We start from the raw sequence: 12434 nt of genomic DNA, 5'->3' as shown, positions 1-12434 counted from the left end.
ACCTCATCTGCTGGCATTTCATATATTCCGAGACCGTTTTCAACAATTTCCCTATCTACGTCATCCGCATTCATAAGCTTTTGTTCTTTCGTTCCGTCTCTATTTTTTACGCGTTTCATGACGAAAGTTGAATTGTCATTTAGCTCTGACATCAAATATCTCGGAGTAAATTCATCCATGTCATTTGGATGATATGCTATTAAATCATATCCCTTAGCGAGCTTGTATTTTCCAGGTTTGAGATTATATCCGTTTTGGTGCTGAGCCATAAAGCTAAATAGGTTCGGGTCAGTATTTCCATCCTTGAACTTTCCAATAGCTTCTTTATATCTGTCACTAAAGTCAACAGTATCTGGGAAACCACACTCTTCTTTAAGCATTTTTAAGAATTCTTGGTTTCCTTGTTCTCTACTTCTTTTATGTCCTTGCTCTGTTTGTGGTTGTTGTTGTGTTGGTTGTTGTTGTTGTTGTTGTGCTGGTTGTTGTGTTGGTTGTTGTGTTGGTTGTTGTGTTGGTTTTGGTGCATGCCTGTGTCTGTGTCCATGTGACGATGTAAATGTTTTAGGTAGTCCTGGTGCAGGTGCTTCTCTTGGAGGGTTTGGTGGTATATAAGTTCCACCAGCTGGCACATATGTTCCATCTGCAGCGTAATGTCCTACCTGACTTTTCGTTTTTAAGAAAGCATTTACTAGGTCTGTTTTGGTCTGTTGTAACTCTTTTTCTTGACTTTTCACAACAGTTGCTCTAACGGCGTCATAGGCACTTTGAACTGCCTGTCTCGTTGCTGCATCTGTTATTTTCGTCATATTTTGTGCTACTTCTCTTAACTCTTTGTCGAAACCTTCAGACTTCAGTTTCTTTCCAGATGAGAAGTCGTTCACTTGTTTCACCTTACTATGAAGAGCTTCGAAGGCGTTCTTAAAGTCAGCATTCGTTAAAGCTTCATTTGAACTGTCTTCATCCGCTTGTATTTTTGTCCTTATTGACCCTATGAGTTGGGCTGCTTTAGCGTTGGCTTGGGCATCTAACCAGTCATTGTTAGCTTTTATATATTCTGCGCTTTTCATTGCCTTTTGCATAGCCGCGTCGTTATTTTTACTTTCTTGTGCTAAGTTTTCATACTGTACGGTTTGGTTTTGCAACTGTAAAAGTTTTTCTGCCTTTACATTTGCTTCAACTTCTTTTTTATACTCATCGCTATCCATATATGTCTTCAGGGCTTTTTGTTTTATCTCTTCATCTTTCAGTACTTTATATTGAGTAGTATGGTTTTTCAAATTTATGACATCTTGTTCCATTTTTGCTACTTCTGTTGCTTTTTCTGACACTTTTTTCGCATATTCCTCTGTACTTAGTTCTTTCAGTTGTTCTTTCTTCTTCTTTTTCTCTACGTTTAACTCATTGAGTTTCTTTGTGTGTCTGTCATATTCTAGTTTCTTTTCGTTTTCACTTATTTGCTTCTGTATGTCTATGTTTGACTTTTTGACATCTGTTATTTGATTTTTGAGTGAACTCAAATTCATTTGACTTTGAGGGTTATAGGCTGTTCCGTCTGCAGCTCCACCATAGCCTGCCATTTTCGCTAAAAGTGCCGCTCTTAAACCTCCACTCTGTGCACCAACAACTCGGTTTAAAAGCATAGGATTGCTTGACATTTGTTGCAACATAGTGGGGTCATTCAGCATTTGTTGTTGCAACTGTTGTTGTGGTGTTAGTCTTACTATTGGATGTTTCAATGCTCTCTTCCTCTTACGTATATTCTTACGTAGCTTACGTGGCATTTTAAGTGAAGTTAAAAAGCGGTTTTTGACAGATGTTTATTGTGACTTCTTCGTAAAGACTTTATTGTGACTTCTTCGTAAAGACTTTGTTGAGATTTCTTCGTAAAGACTTTGTTGAGATTTCTTCGTAAATGACCCAAAAATATATTTTAGGTGAAGAGGTGAGATTTCACCTCTTTTTTCACCTCATTTCTCACCTCTTGAATTTTCATGAATTTCTTCGTAAAGACTTTGTTAAGACTTCTTCATCTAATTTCTCATGAACTTTCTTGTCTATGTTTTGTTGAGATTTCATCGTAAAGACTTTGTTGAGATTTCTTCGTAAATGACCCTAGTAGTATATTTTTGGTGTAAATTTCATGAAAATTCAAGAGGGTGAAAAATTAGGTGAAAAAACAGGTGAAATCTCACCTCTTCACCTAAAATATATTTTTGGTGTAAAATTCAAGAGGGTGAAAAATTAGGTGAAAAAACAGGTGAAATCTCACCTCTTCACCTAAAATATATTTTTGGTGTAAATTTCATGAAAATTCAAGAGGTGAGAAATGAGGTGAAAAAACAGGTGAAATCTCACCTCTTCACCTAAAATATATTTTTGGTCATTTACGAAGAAGTCTTGACAAAACATTTACGAAGAAGAAGTCTTGACAAAACATTTACGAAGAAGTCTTGACAAAACATTTACGAAGAAGAAGTCTTGACAAAACATTTACGAAGAAGTCTTGACAAAACATTTACGAAGAAGTCTTGACAAAACATTTACGAAGAAGTCTTGACAAAACATTTACGAAGAAGTCTTGACAAAACATTTACGAAGAAGAAGTCTTGACAAAACATGAAAACATATATAATTTGTGAAAAGTGAAACATTATATAATGTTTTCGACCAAGAAGACTAACAATTTTCCGAATAAAAACTTCATTTATACTAAACATCTTCGGGGCTAGAAGGGGCGCAGCCCCTGGAAGCCCCACTACCTTTTTTTTTTTTTTTTGATATGAATGCAAAGCAATCAGTATTTAGGACATTGACCATAGATTTCGAAAAAAAAATGCTGCATATTGAGCGAAAACTATGATTATATTATAAGGCTGTCATTTAAAGCATAATGAAACTATTCCCTTTTCATTTTAATCGAATAAGATAGTAAAGATTTTTGAATTAGCTAGAAACTGATGAGATGTTTTCAGAAATCAGATTTTTAATCTCTATAATGCATAATTCACTCAATATCTCAATTTTGATATTGCGAGATATTTTTGCTATCGGTTTCGCAATTTTGACACAATAGCAAGAGGGTTCTATAAGCATTATGATCAACGTAGAATCTGAATATCATATCAGAAAATGTCGCAAATCTGACATTTACCCGACCAAATAGCAAAAATAATTGAATACTTTTCGCAAAAACTTTAAAAATCGATAAAAATATGAAATATAGATATTAAAGAGACTTCTTATATAATATTCATAAAGATTTTCCAAAAATATGATACCGCAAAATTAAAAAAGTGACGTCTTGAGTGGAGTCAAAGGTCGAAATTGCTAGCTAAATGTTTTTTAGCGAAATTGCGTATTGTACGTTTTTTTCGCAAAACGAAACCCTTATTTTGCTTGGTTGATAAAATCTAATTGACAATTTTCTGAGAATTGAGAAGTTTATTTAAATTTTCATAATGTCTGTTCCTCAGAACATCGGCATCAAAGCCATTCAGGTCAACATTCCTAGAAGCTATGTTACACAGGATGATCTTGAAGAAACCGAAATCTCCATCCTCGGAGAAGAATCACGCACAAAGATTAAAGGTAAATTCACAAAAGGTCTTGGTCAGACAGCTCTCTCATTTTGCACAGACCATGAAGATACTGCATCTATTGCGATGAGTGCTGTGCAGAAGCTCATGGACACATATGGATACAAGCCAACAGATTTTGGGCGTCTCGAGATCGGTTCAGAGACTGCTATTGATCGTTCAAAATCAATAAAGTCATTCGTAATGCAATTATTCGAAGAAAACCACTCTATTATGGGTGTCGACAATACTAATGCCTGTTATGGCGGAACCGCTGCATTTCTCAATTCACTTGCCTGGATTGAGTCTTCACAGTGGGATGGCAGACTTGCTCTTGTCGTTTGCGCTGACATTGCCGTTTATGATGATAGAGCTGCCAGACCAACAGGAGGATGCGGTGCTGTAGCAATGGTGCTTGGTCCAGACGCCCCAATTGTTTTCGAAAAGGGCTCGTTAACAAACTATTTCACTCACAGCTTCGATTTTTGGAAGCCAAATCCGGCCAATCCACATCCTAAGGTTGATGGACCACTCTCCTTGACACTTTACTACGAATGCCTCGAGAATTGCTACATGCAATTCCGTACACGCCATCCTGGAACAACACTCGATAAATTTGATTACGTTGTATTCCACACACCGTTCCAGAACCATATCAAGAAGTGCACAGGTCGTCTTAACTTCCTTGATCAGCATCAAGATAACAATGATCCTGAAATTATTAAGACAAGATCTGAACATCAGACAGTTTCACAACAATCCCATGATGCAGCACAAATTTTCAAGGATAAAGTACAACCTGCATCATTAATGTCCGCAATGTGCGGCAATGGATACACTGCATCTCTTTACATGGCTTTGTCTTCATTAATATTCAACCGCGATCTTACAGGAAAGAGATTGATGATGTTTAGCTACGGTAGTGGTGCAGCATCTTCAATGTATGTCCTCAATGTTGTTGGTGATATTAAATTTATGAAAGATGCATTGAATCTCGAAGAAAGACTTGCAAACAGAGTTCAGAGAAAGGTATCTGATTATGACCACGACATCAAACTCGCTGATCAACTCTACAGAACTGCACCTTATGAACCATCATGCAGCCTCGATCTTATTGAAAGCGGCGCATGGTACCTTGAGAAGATTGATGATAACTGGAGACGCATTTATAAGAGAAAAGAATAAAATTAATGAATAAATGTTATATTTCAAAAATTCTTATGCATTTTGCTATTTTTGTTCTATTTCAATGAGTATTTTTCTACATCAAAAAGCAATGAAATTTTTTTCATATGGAAAGCAAAGTCAAAATATTATTTTTTTATTTCATTTTTTTAATTTCAAAAAATTTTTGGAAGATAATTATTTAGTTTTGAGCAAAAGTAAAACGAGAGCTTTGCATCATAATAAAATTACAATCTAATTTATATAATCATTATGTAATATTGCAATATAATTCAAAATTTTTTTTAGATAATCTTCAATACTTGAGAAAAATGACCGAAATAATAACCTAGTACTCGCACTTTATTAGGTAATCACAAGGAAGCTATGAATTAAGAAGGAATGTATTAGATTTTTTTCCCCAAAATTGAAAATACTTTGGTATTAGATCAAATATAAAAAGTATATTCGTTTAATAAACATTATATGATAACAGAATTTTGATTTTAAACAATAGAGAAAAATGAAATTTAATTTTCATGCAATTAAGGATAAACTCAGCATGAAATGTATGAGCAACAACACGTGTTGCATGTTGTAGTAATTATAACTTATTTAACATTATGCTGCTTTAATATATTATGAACGGAACTCCTTGAAATTCCGACTTTCTTAGAAATAGCATCTAGAGTAAGTGATGGATCTTCTGCTGATATTGATATAACTTGTTCGATGATTGGTTGTGAAATTAGAGTTTCGCGACCAGGAGGTCTGCTGCTTGTACCAGTTCTCTGAAATGTTTCATACCATTTTCGGACTGTACTTTCACTTCTACCTATGCGTTTTGCAATTTTGGTCCATTGTTTACCCCATTGATGATAATAATCTACAATAATCAATTTTTCTTCTTCTGTAAGCGGTCGTTTAAATACCTCTTTTTTAGGGCCTTGCTGTGGTGGTTTGGCCGCTATGTCCTTCTTTTCTGGTTCTTTTTCAGGTTCATCAGGTTTTACAATATCCAGTGACATATGAATTTTGGCGCCGAAAAAAAAAATCATATGATTATTTCTTTACATAGTTCTAATCATATCATTATATAAAACATTAAAATTTTCATAAATATTTCAAAAATATCCATCATTTATTGAGATTCAAGCAATCCCTGGATGATAGCCAACTTAGAAGATCAATTATGCAATTTGGTGCAAAACAGAACTCAGTACTCCACAGATAACCTTGATTGCATTTAATTATAGATGGGAAAACGAATTACTAAGCTAAATTACATGTTTAAGCTTTAAGAAATAAAGCGATATAAGCTTGATTTATTAAAAGTTCTGGATAGATACAAAGAGAATGCATTAGGAATCATCAACAGATTCTCATCCAAATGTCACTTTTAGTATTACTGAAATTGTGTGTAAATATCATAATATGAAAAACTCACATTTCGGTTTTAAGGGTGCACCCGTATGTACGTTTATTTGAGAGGAGGAGGATTACCCTCTCAATTTTGAGGGATTCGTTAGTTTATTTTCTCGATGAATATGCAATAAAATTTGATTTTTACCTTATCAATATACTTCATATAATATACACATGTTCATGTAAAAACTTTTTTCCAAAATCCTCAGGAATTAAGGGATTTTTGAATTTTAAGAATTTTTGTCGAATTTTTTCGAAAAAAAAATATTTTCAGAACAGCCTTAACGGCTAAGATTTAGGAACAATGTTAAGTATCAAAAAGAAAGGAGGTCTGATATAGACAACATATATCGTTGAAGGTTGAAAAAATCTCTAATATTTGAGCCCAAAATTTCAAATTTTAATTTTTTGAAAAAAGAGGCCACCCGTATGTACGTTTATTTGAGAGGAGGAGGATTATATTTTTGAAAGGGTGAAACATTATGAATATGTTAATTATATAATAATATGTATTATTATAAAAAAGAAAAAATAAAGCACGTTAAAATTTTTCTTTCTTGATTTTTTACAAAATCTACTTAGAATTATGCAAAATATGACTAAATAATTATAAATTTCAAGTTAAATTTTAATTTTGATAAATAATTTAAATTTCAAAATATCAAGTTCAGTTCGACTATGTATGTAGTAATTCCTCAATAAAGTGCCAAAACCCTATTAAAATATATGAACATTTTCAACATTTTAATGTTTTTATTTAAAAATTTGATGGAATATGAGCTTCAAACAATTATTATGTAAATAAAATAATTAAATATATGTATTTATTCGTATTACAACCGTAGTAAGTCGATTCTTCCTTTCTTCTACTGAGATTTGAATTTGATTTCGAATTGTAAAGAGATTCAAAGGGAAAATACTAGCGGATAAAAACTACCTCCATGAAAGGGTCATAATGGAGTCAAGTTGTATTTTTTGATATTTTTTGCTTTTCGAGCCTAAATAGGTAGCCAAGATAATGCCTAAAAATAAGGTTCTAAATTCTGAAGTTTACATGATCCTCTCGTGTGCACCCTTAAAATTTTATCTAATTCAATAATTTTGAATTTAATTTTTTGAATGTTTCACATCACAACTTCCAAAATTAATTGATTAGTCTCAAAGAGCTTAAAAGGTTCACAGCTCTTGGACAGACTTTCGAGTACCAATTCTTTCCTGGACGCTATTTTATCGAATCTTACGGACCTGCAGGTGGTGGTGATGGCCATGGCTACGGCGCGTATGTGTCAGGAGTTGCAAAATTAAGAGAACCGATAAAAATATACATTACACTTGGAGGAAAAGGCCGATCGGGAAAATTTGATGGCTCAATTACTCCAGGAGGTATCAATGGTGGAGGAAAAGGCGGTTCTGGAACTACCTTCCTCGGGAAACAAGTGATATCTGGAGGATCTGGAGGTGGAAGAACAGTCATCTCATTAAATAAAGATCAAACATCTCCAATAATAGTTGCCGCTGGTGGTGGTGGCGGAATGATGACTACAGCGCAATATGATACAAACAAATTCGTTTGGGGAGATGCAGGGGGAATAAGCAGCAATAATGCCGAGAACATAGGTCGGAATGTTGTTAATTCTGGAGTAAATCAAACATTTGGATCGATGACTGGCACAAGTCAGGATGGAAAAACCGGAGTAACAGATGCTGGGAGTGGATCTGAAGGTTCTGGTGGTGGAGGAGCAGGGTATCGTGGAGGATTAGCTCAGCAATATGCTCCTGGTACTGGTGGGAGCTCATATATATCAGGACATCCTGATTGTAAAATTGAGCCGCAATTTACTTTCACCAACATCGCTTTGAAAAACGGAACTCAAACTAAGTATGATGGCGATGGGTATGTCATTATTTCTCGTGTTTACTATGATAATTCTTTTTGCAAATACTTTTACTTTGCTTTTGAGTTTAATACTTTGTTACTTTTGATTTTATTTGAATAAAAAATAATATCATTGCTTTTTCATTGTTCTTAGGACCAAATAAAAGATTGAAATGAATTATAGGATATTGATTAAAGTTGAATTCTGTTTTAGTAGTATAGTTAATAAAACGACTGATCATAAGAATTTTATGGATTCAATTTCGATTTCAAGTTTAATAACAAACATATTTACTCAATAATATTAACAATATAGTCATAATTTCCTCTATTTTACAACACCATCATGTGATATAACAAATATTAGTCTAGGAATTTTATATTCAAAATAATATTTTATGATAAAAATAAACAAACAAAAAAAGATATAAAAAACAAATATTCTTATTTTTCTAGGAACTTCTGAGTCATTACTGATAAAGGAGATGTTAAAGGTGATATATGTTCATTTGAATCTACAGATATCTTATCAAATGTCGCTGTTCTGTCCATCTGAATTGGATTGTTCTTTTCGTCTTCAGTCAGAATCCTTTCAATTGACTTGAGCGAGTCTGGATCATTCTCGTCTCCAAAGACAAATTGAGATTTACTTGATTCAAGGCCATATTGGACTTTAGTGTTTATGAAAGTAGAAGTCAATTCTTTGTTAATTGTTAATTGAGACTTCAAGTTTGAAATAGCACGAACATACTCTGCTAATGCTGTTTGTGCTCCAACTTTTCTTTCATAAAAATCTTCGGCCAAAAACTTCATCGTTCTCAAACACAAACTGATCAATGAATCAATAGTTTGTTCTTTGATAACAAGACCTATCTTTGATTTATCATACAAAGAAGGAAGAACAAAGACTTTCTTGTTAATTGGAATATCAAATGATTGCATCTTTAGCTCAATAGCATCGACTTCAACCGGCCATGGCATCATTAAATTGTCTTGAACATAAACAAACATGTTTTCGCCTAAAGAAAGTGTTGTTTGATCGAAGCTAGTACCTGCAAACATCTCTACAGCATGCAATGGTAATGTTTCTGCATAAACTCCTAAGCGAAGATTATCAGAAAATAGAGTTAATTTCGTCTCAAAACTATTATCTTGTTTTTCTTCGATGGAGTAATAATAAGTGACAATGTTATGGCCAAATAAATGCTTGTTCATGCAATCATTTGCGATTTTCTGTGTTTTAGTTCTGATCTCATTTGTAGGAGCGATAAATGCAGGAACAATGATGGCAAATGGCTCATAAGCACTGATGAAAAGACGCTCCCAAGTACCAGTGATCTTCATTTCTTCGTTGGAAGTCAATACAAATGAAACTTCTGGAGAACATCTGACCATCCATGGGGCAGATTCAACCAAAAAGCCCTGCTCATACATCTTCCTCATGAATGGTTGCAGTTCTGATGATCCTGTGTGCTGTAATAACTTCATCAAGTTATTAAAGTAGTATTGGAAGAGGATTTCTCTGAAATGGATGATTTCTTTCTGGTTATCTGATTCCATTATTTTGCTTTCTCTGAGATTTTCAAGCAATGAAACATCAGTTGTGTTCAACCATGCGAATTCACCATTGTTTCCATGCAACAACCATCTGTTAATGGTTGGAAATGACATTGACAAGTCAGTCAAGTTGCTGCAAAGCGTATTCATATCGAATATTTCGGAACTTCCAAGTAAAATCGGCAAATCAAGGCTAGAAAAGATTCTCCTGATAGAATCACGTGTAGAATACAAGGATATCCTCATTAAAGTAGGAGAAAGAACTACCGCGTTTAACCTTAAACTTGCTTCAATTGTTGCAACCGAAATACTGTTAGGAATCAATATTCCAGACGTATTTACCGCAACTTGTTTGATTTTTTGAATGGTCGTCAGATCCGATGCAATCATATCTTCTACAGAAAAATTGGGAGATAACCGCTTGAAACTTGGCCAGCAAAAATTTAGCATATCAGGAGCCTTTGCAAGAGCCCTGAATTTCTGCCTAATGGTTGTATGTATCGGGTGCTTGAAGAAGAAGAAAACAAGTGACGTGTTTTCGTTGATATCTGCTAATCTTGCGAAATTCATTGGATTATCACTCTCAATCAAGTGAACAACAAAGGTCTTTCTGTTATTATCGTATACGCCTAACTCGTTTTGGTGTGTTTCATACATCTTAGCACGCTTCCTTGTCTCTGCTTCGTGGAATGAAACAAATTTCTTGCGAATAACAGAAGATCTGTATGCTCTCTGGATGATTCTTGCAGCAGCATTGTTTCTTCTGATGTTTCTAAGTAATCTTCTCGATTGAAAACCTCTCCATATACTTTGAATACATACAGCAGCTCTTTTCTCAGCATCAGGACCAATAAAACCGAATCCATACTTCTGTGACTTCTTTTTCTTCTTGACTTCGTCTTCGTCAATGCCGACAAATATTCCCCACATTCTTTCATCGGAAACATCATCAGGATCAAGCTTACACATCTCGTATAATAGCTTAGAATCGACTTTCACACGTGTTATTACGTATTTCTCGCAGAATCTCTTGATCGTTGGGAGGATAATCTCGATTTGTTCCCAAATGTTGGCGTAAGTACGTCTAAATACTGTATATTCGATGGAATTAACGAGAGGATCTCCATTAATGAATATAATTGTCTGTCTTGAAGGTTGATATGGTTGATTTGTTGCTGGAGGAATTAAATTATTCTGTTCAGCGTTTTTCTTCGATTGTTCTTCTGCTAAAGTTGATGCTTCCTCTGGAGATAGTTTGTATGCTGGTTTTAACTCCATTGGTATCTTCATAAAGTCATAAACAAAAGGATCGACTTTTATTGAGTCTTCGAGCTTCCCTTGTATATCACCTTCTCTGAGTAATCCTTTTTCTGTGAGTTCAAAGAATCCTGTCTCTGCAATTTGAGCTTCTTCTAATTTTGGCAATGGAGCGGCAGGATCTCTAAAATCTGGCCTAGGAAGCTTTGGTTTGTGTATAACTTTCGATATTTTCGCTCTTTCGAGAGATGTTTTCGGTCTGGTTGGTGCTGAAGCTGGAATTTGTCGAAGAACAGGAAGAGATTGTTTTGGTTCTATTTTTCTTTTAGTAGATGCTGTGAATGATCGTTCTAATTGAGGTGCCCTGAATTCTGGCTTTAAATCTGGAACGATTGGGCGATTTGATTTAATAACGTGCATCGTTGATACGTAATCTGTGTCTATAACATTAGCAGGTAGTGTTTTTGAGATGCCAAGTCTCGATCTGACTATTGTTTGTGTTTTCAATCTTAAGTCTGTATCCGCATTTGTAATTAATTTGTTGATTTCTTGCTTTGCAGCATGCTCTTGCTCTGAGTTCTCCGGATGTTTTGAAGCTATTCGCTTCAAATTCTCTTCGAGCTCAGTCAGAATTGTCGTTAAGTCCCTTTGATGCACATATTGTGCATCCATTTATATATTTTTAATTTATCATCCGTGTAAAACTCTTAAATACTAAGAATTTATCATTGAGAGACGGAAAGATTTATAATTAAATTCAAAAAAATTTTGTTCAATTATTTTTGTAAAAAAATTGTTTAACTAAATAAAAATGAATGATTTTATTTTTCTATAAAAGATGTTTATTTGTCACTTTTATTACAATGGAAGCAGAAAGTTTTCAATATTCTGTTATTAATCCTCAGTTAGCTGCATACAATGACTCCCCCGAGTATCAGCATTATATAAGGACAATGGGAAATCCGAATTTGAAAATGGCTTTGGATTCTCAAGCAAAAAAAGCTTACGAAAATCAAATTAAAATAGATCAAGGTGCATGCTCCTCTCGTGCAACACCGTATGTGGATGCATATCGTTCAATTAAAAATATCGAAGAAATTGGAACATCTAGTATGATTTTTCAATATTGTTTAGCTTTACGATCATCAGAAACCCTTGACAATGAGATCAAAAAAGAAGAGCAACTTAATGAACAGCTTCAAAAAGAATACGAAGAACTAATTAAATCCTGTAAGTTGAATAATATCCCAATTGATTAATGATTCCATGAATTCAATTGGAATGCGTCATATATATAATTTATACTATGTTTTTTTGTTAATTTGTATACTAAAATTAAAATGTTTTTTTCTTTTTAGTAATCTTTTCTATTCGTAACAGAAATTATACCCGCATATATTTCATAATCAGTGAAATAGACCGAATACTTTTTAAAATATAAACCTTTACAGATTATTTAGAAAATATTGATTTCAAAATTGCGTTTTGAAATGTTAGAACGCTATCATAAGTGGAAAAGAGGTCAAAAAGATAAATTAATCATTTTATTTAACTAATACTCAGAGATCCTTAGAATATGC

General features: G+C 33.9%; 6 protein-coding genes across 6 annotated transcripts, besides 1 other annotated feature; 3 read left to right on the top strand and 3 right to left on the bottom strand.

Moving 5' to 3' along the window:
* Positions 1-382: 382 nt before the first annotated feature.
* On the bottom strand, positions 383-631 carry TVAGG3_1040690 (protein of unknown function, DUF4106 family; the record flags this gene model as incomplete). The annotated part of the gene is made up of 1 exon (XM_051255486.1): positions 383-631. One exon carries the CDS (start codon positions 629-631, stop codon positions 383-385), a length of 249 nt encoding a protein of 82 aa, XP_051081060.1.
* A 2827-nt stretch (positions 632-3458) lies between these two features.
* TVAGG3_1040680 (hydroxymethylglutaryl-CoA synthase protein) lies at positions 3459-4760 on the top strand (the record flags this gene model as incomplete). Its single annotated transcript, XM_001302711.1, has 1 exon — positions 3459-4760. One exon carries the CDS (start codon positions 3459-3461, stop codon positions 4758-4760), a length of 1302 nt encoding a protein of 433 aa, XP_001302712.1.
* A 203-nt stretch (positions 4761-4963) lies between these two features.
* On the bottom strand, positions 4964-5777 carry TVAGG3_1040670 (homeodomain-like family; the record flags this gene model as incomplete). Its single annotated transcript, XM_001302710.2, has 1 exon — positions 5351-5767. One exon carries the CDS (start codon positions 5765-5767, stop codon positions 5351-5353), a length of 417 nt encoding a protein of 138 aa, XP_001302711.1.
* Positions 5778-6199: 422 nt separating this feature from the next.
* Positions 6200-7239: a mobile genetic element.
* Positions 7240-7696: 457 nt separating this feature from the next.
* On the top strand, positions 7697-8161 carry TVAGG3_1040650 (glycine-rich protein family; the record flags this gene model as incomplete). The annotated part of the gene is made up of 1 exon (XM_001302709.2): positions 7697-8161. One exon carries the CDS (start codon positions 7697-7699, stop codon positions 8159-8161), a length of 465 nt encoding a protein of 154 aa, XP_001302710.1.
* Positions 8162-8467: 306 nt separating this feature from the next.
* TVAGG3_1040640 (IQ domain-containing protein H family) lies at positions 8468-11526 on the bottom strand (the record flags this gene model as incomplete). The annotated part of the gene is made up of 1 exon (XM_001302708.1): positions 8485-11526. The coding sequence occupies one exon, from the start codon at positions 11524-11526 to the stop codon at positions 8485-8487; it is 3042 nt and encodes a 1013-aa protein (XP_001302709.1).
* Positions 11527-11707: 181 nt separating this feature from the next.
* On the top strand, positions 11708-12399 carry TVAGG3_1040630 (uncharacterized protein; the record flags this gene model as incomplete). The annotated part of the gene is made up of 1 exon (XM_001302707.1): positions 11718-12113. The coding sequence occupies one exon, from the start codon at positions 11718-11720 to the stop codon at positions 12111-12113; it is 396 nt and encodes a 131-aa protein (XP_001302708.1).
* Between the last annotated feature and the right edge of the window lie 35 nt (positions 12400-12434).

The sequence above is a fragment of the Trichomonas vaginalis genome, chromosome I, assembly GCF_026262505.1.
Source record: "Trichomonas vaginalis G3 chromosome I, whole genome shotgun sequence".
In the NCBI taxonomy this organism is placed as follows: Eukaryota; Parabasalia; order Trichomonadida; family Trichomonadidae; genus Trichomonas; species Trichomonas vaginalis.
This window is presented reverse-complemented; position numbering and strand designations above follow the sequence as displayed.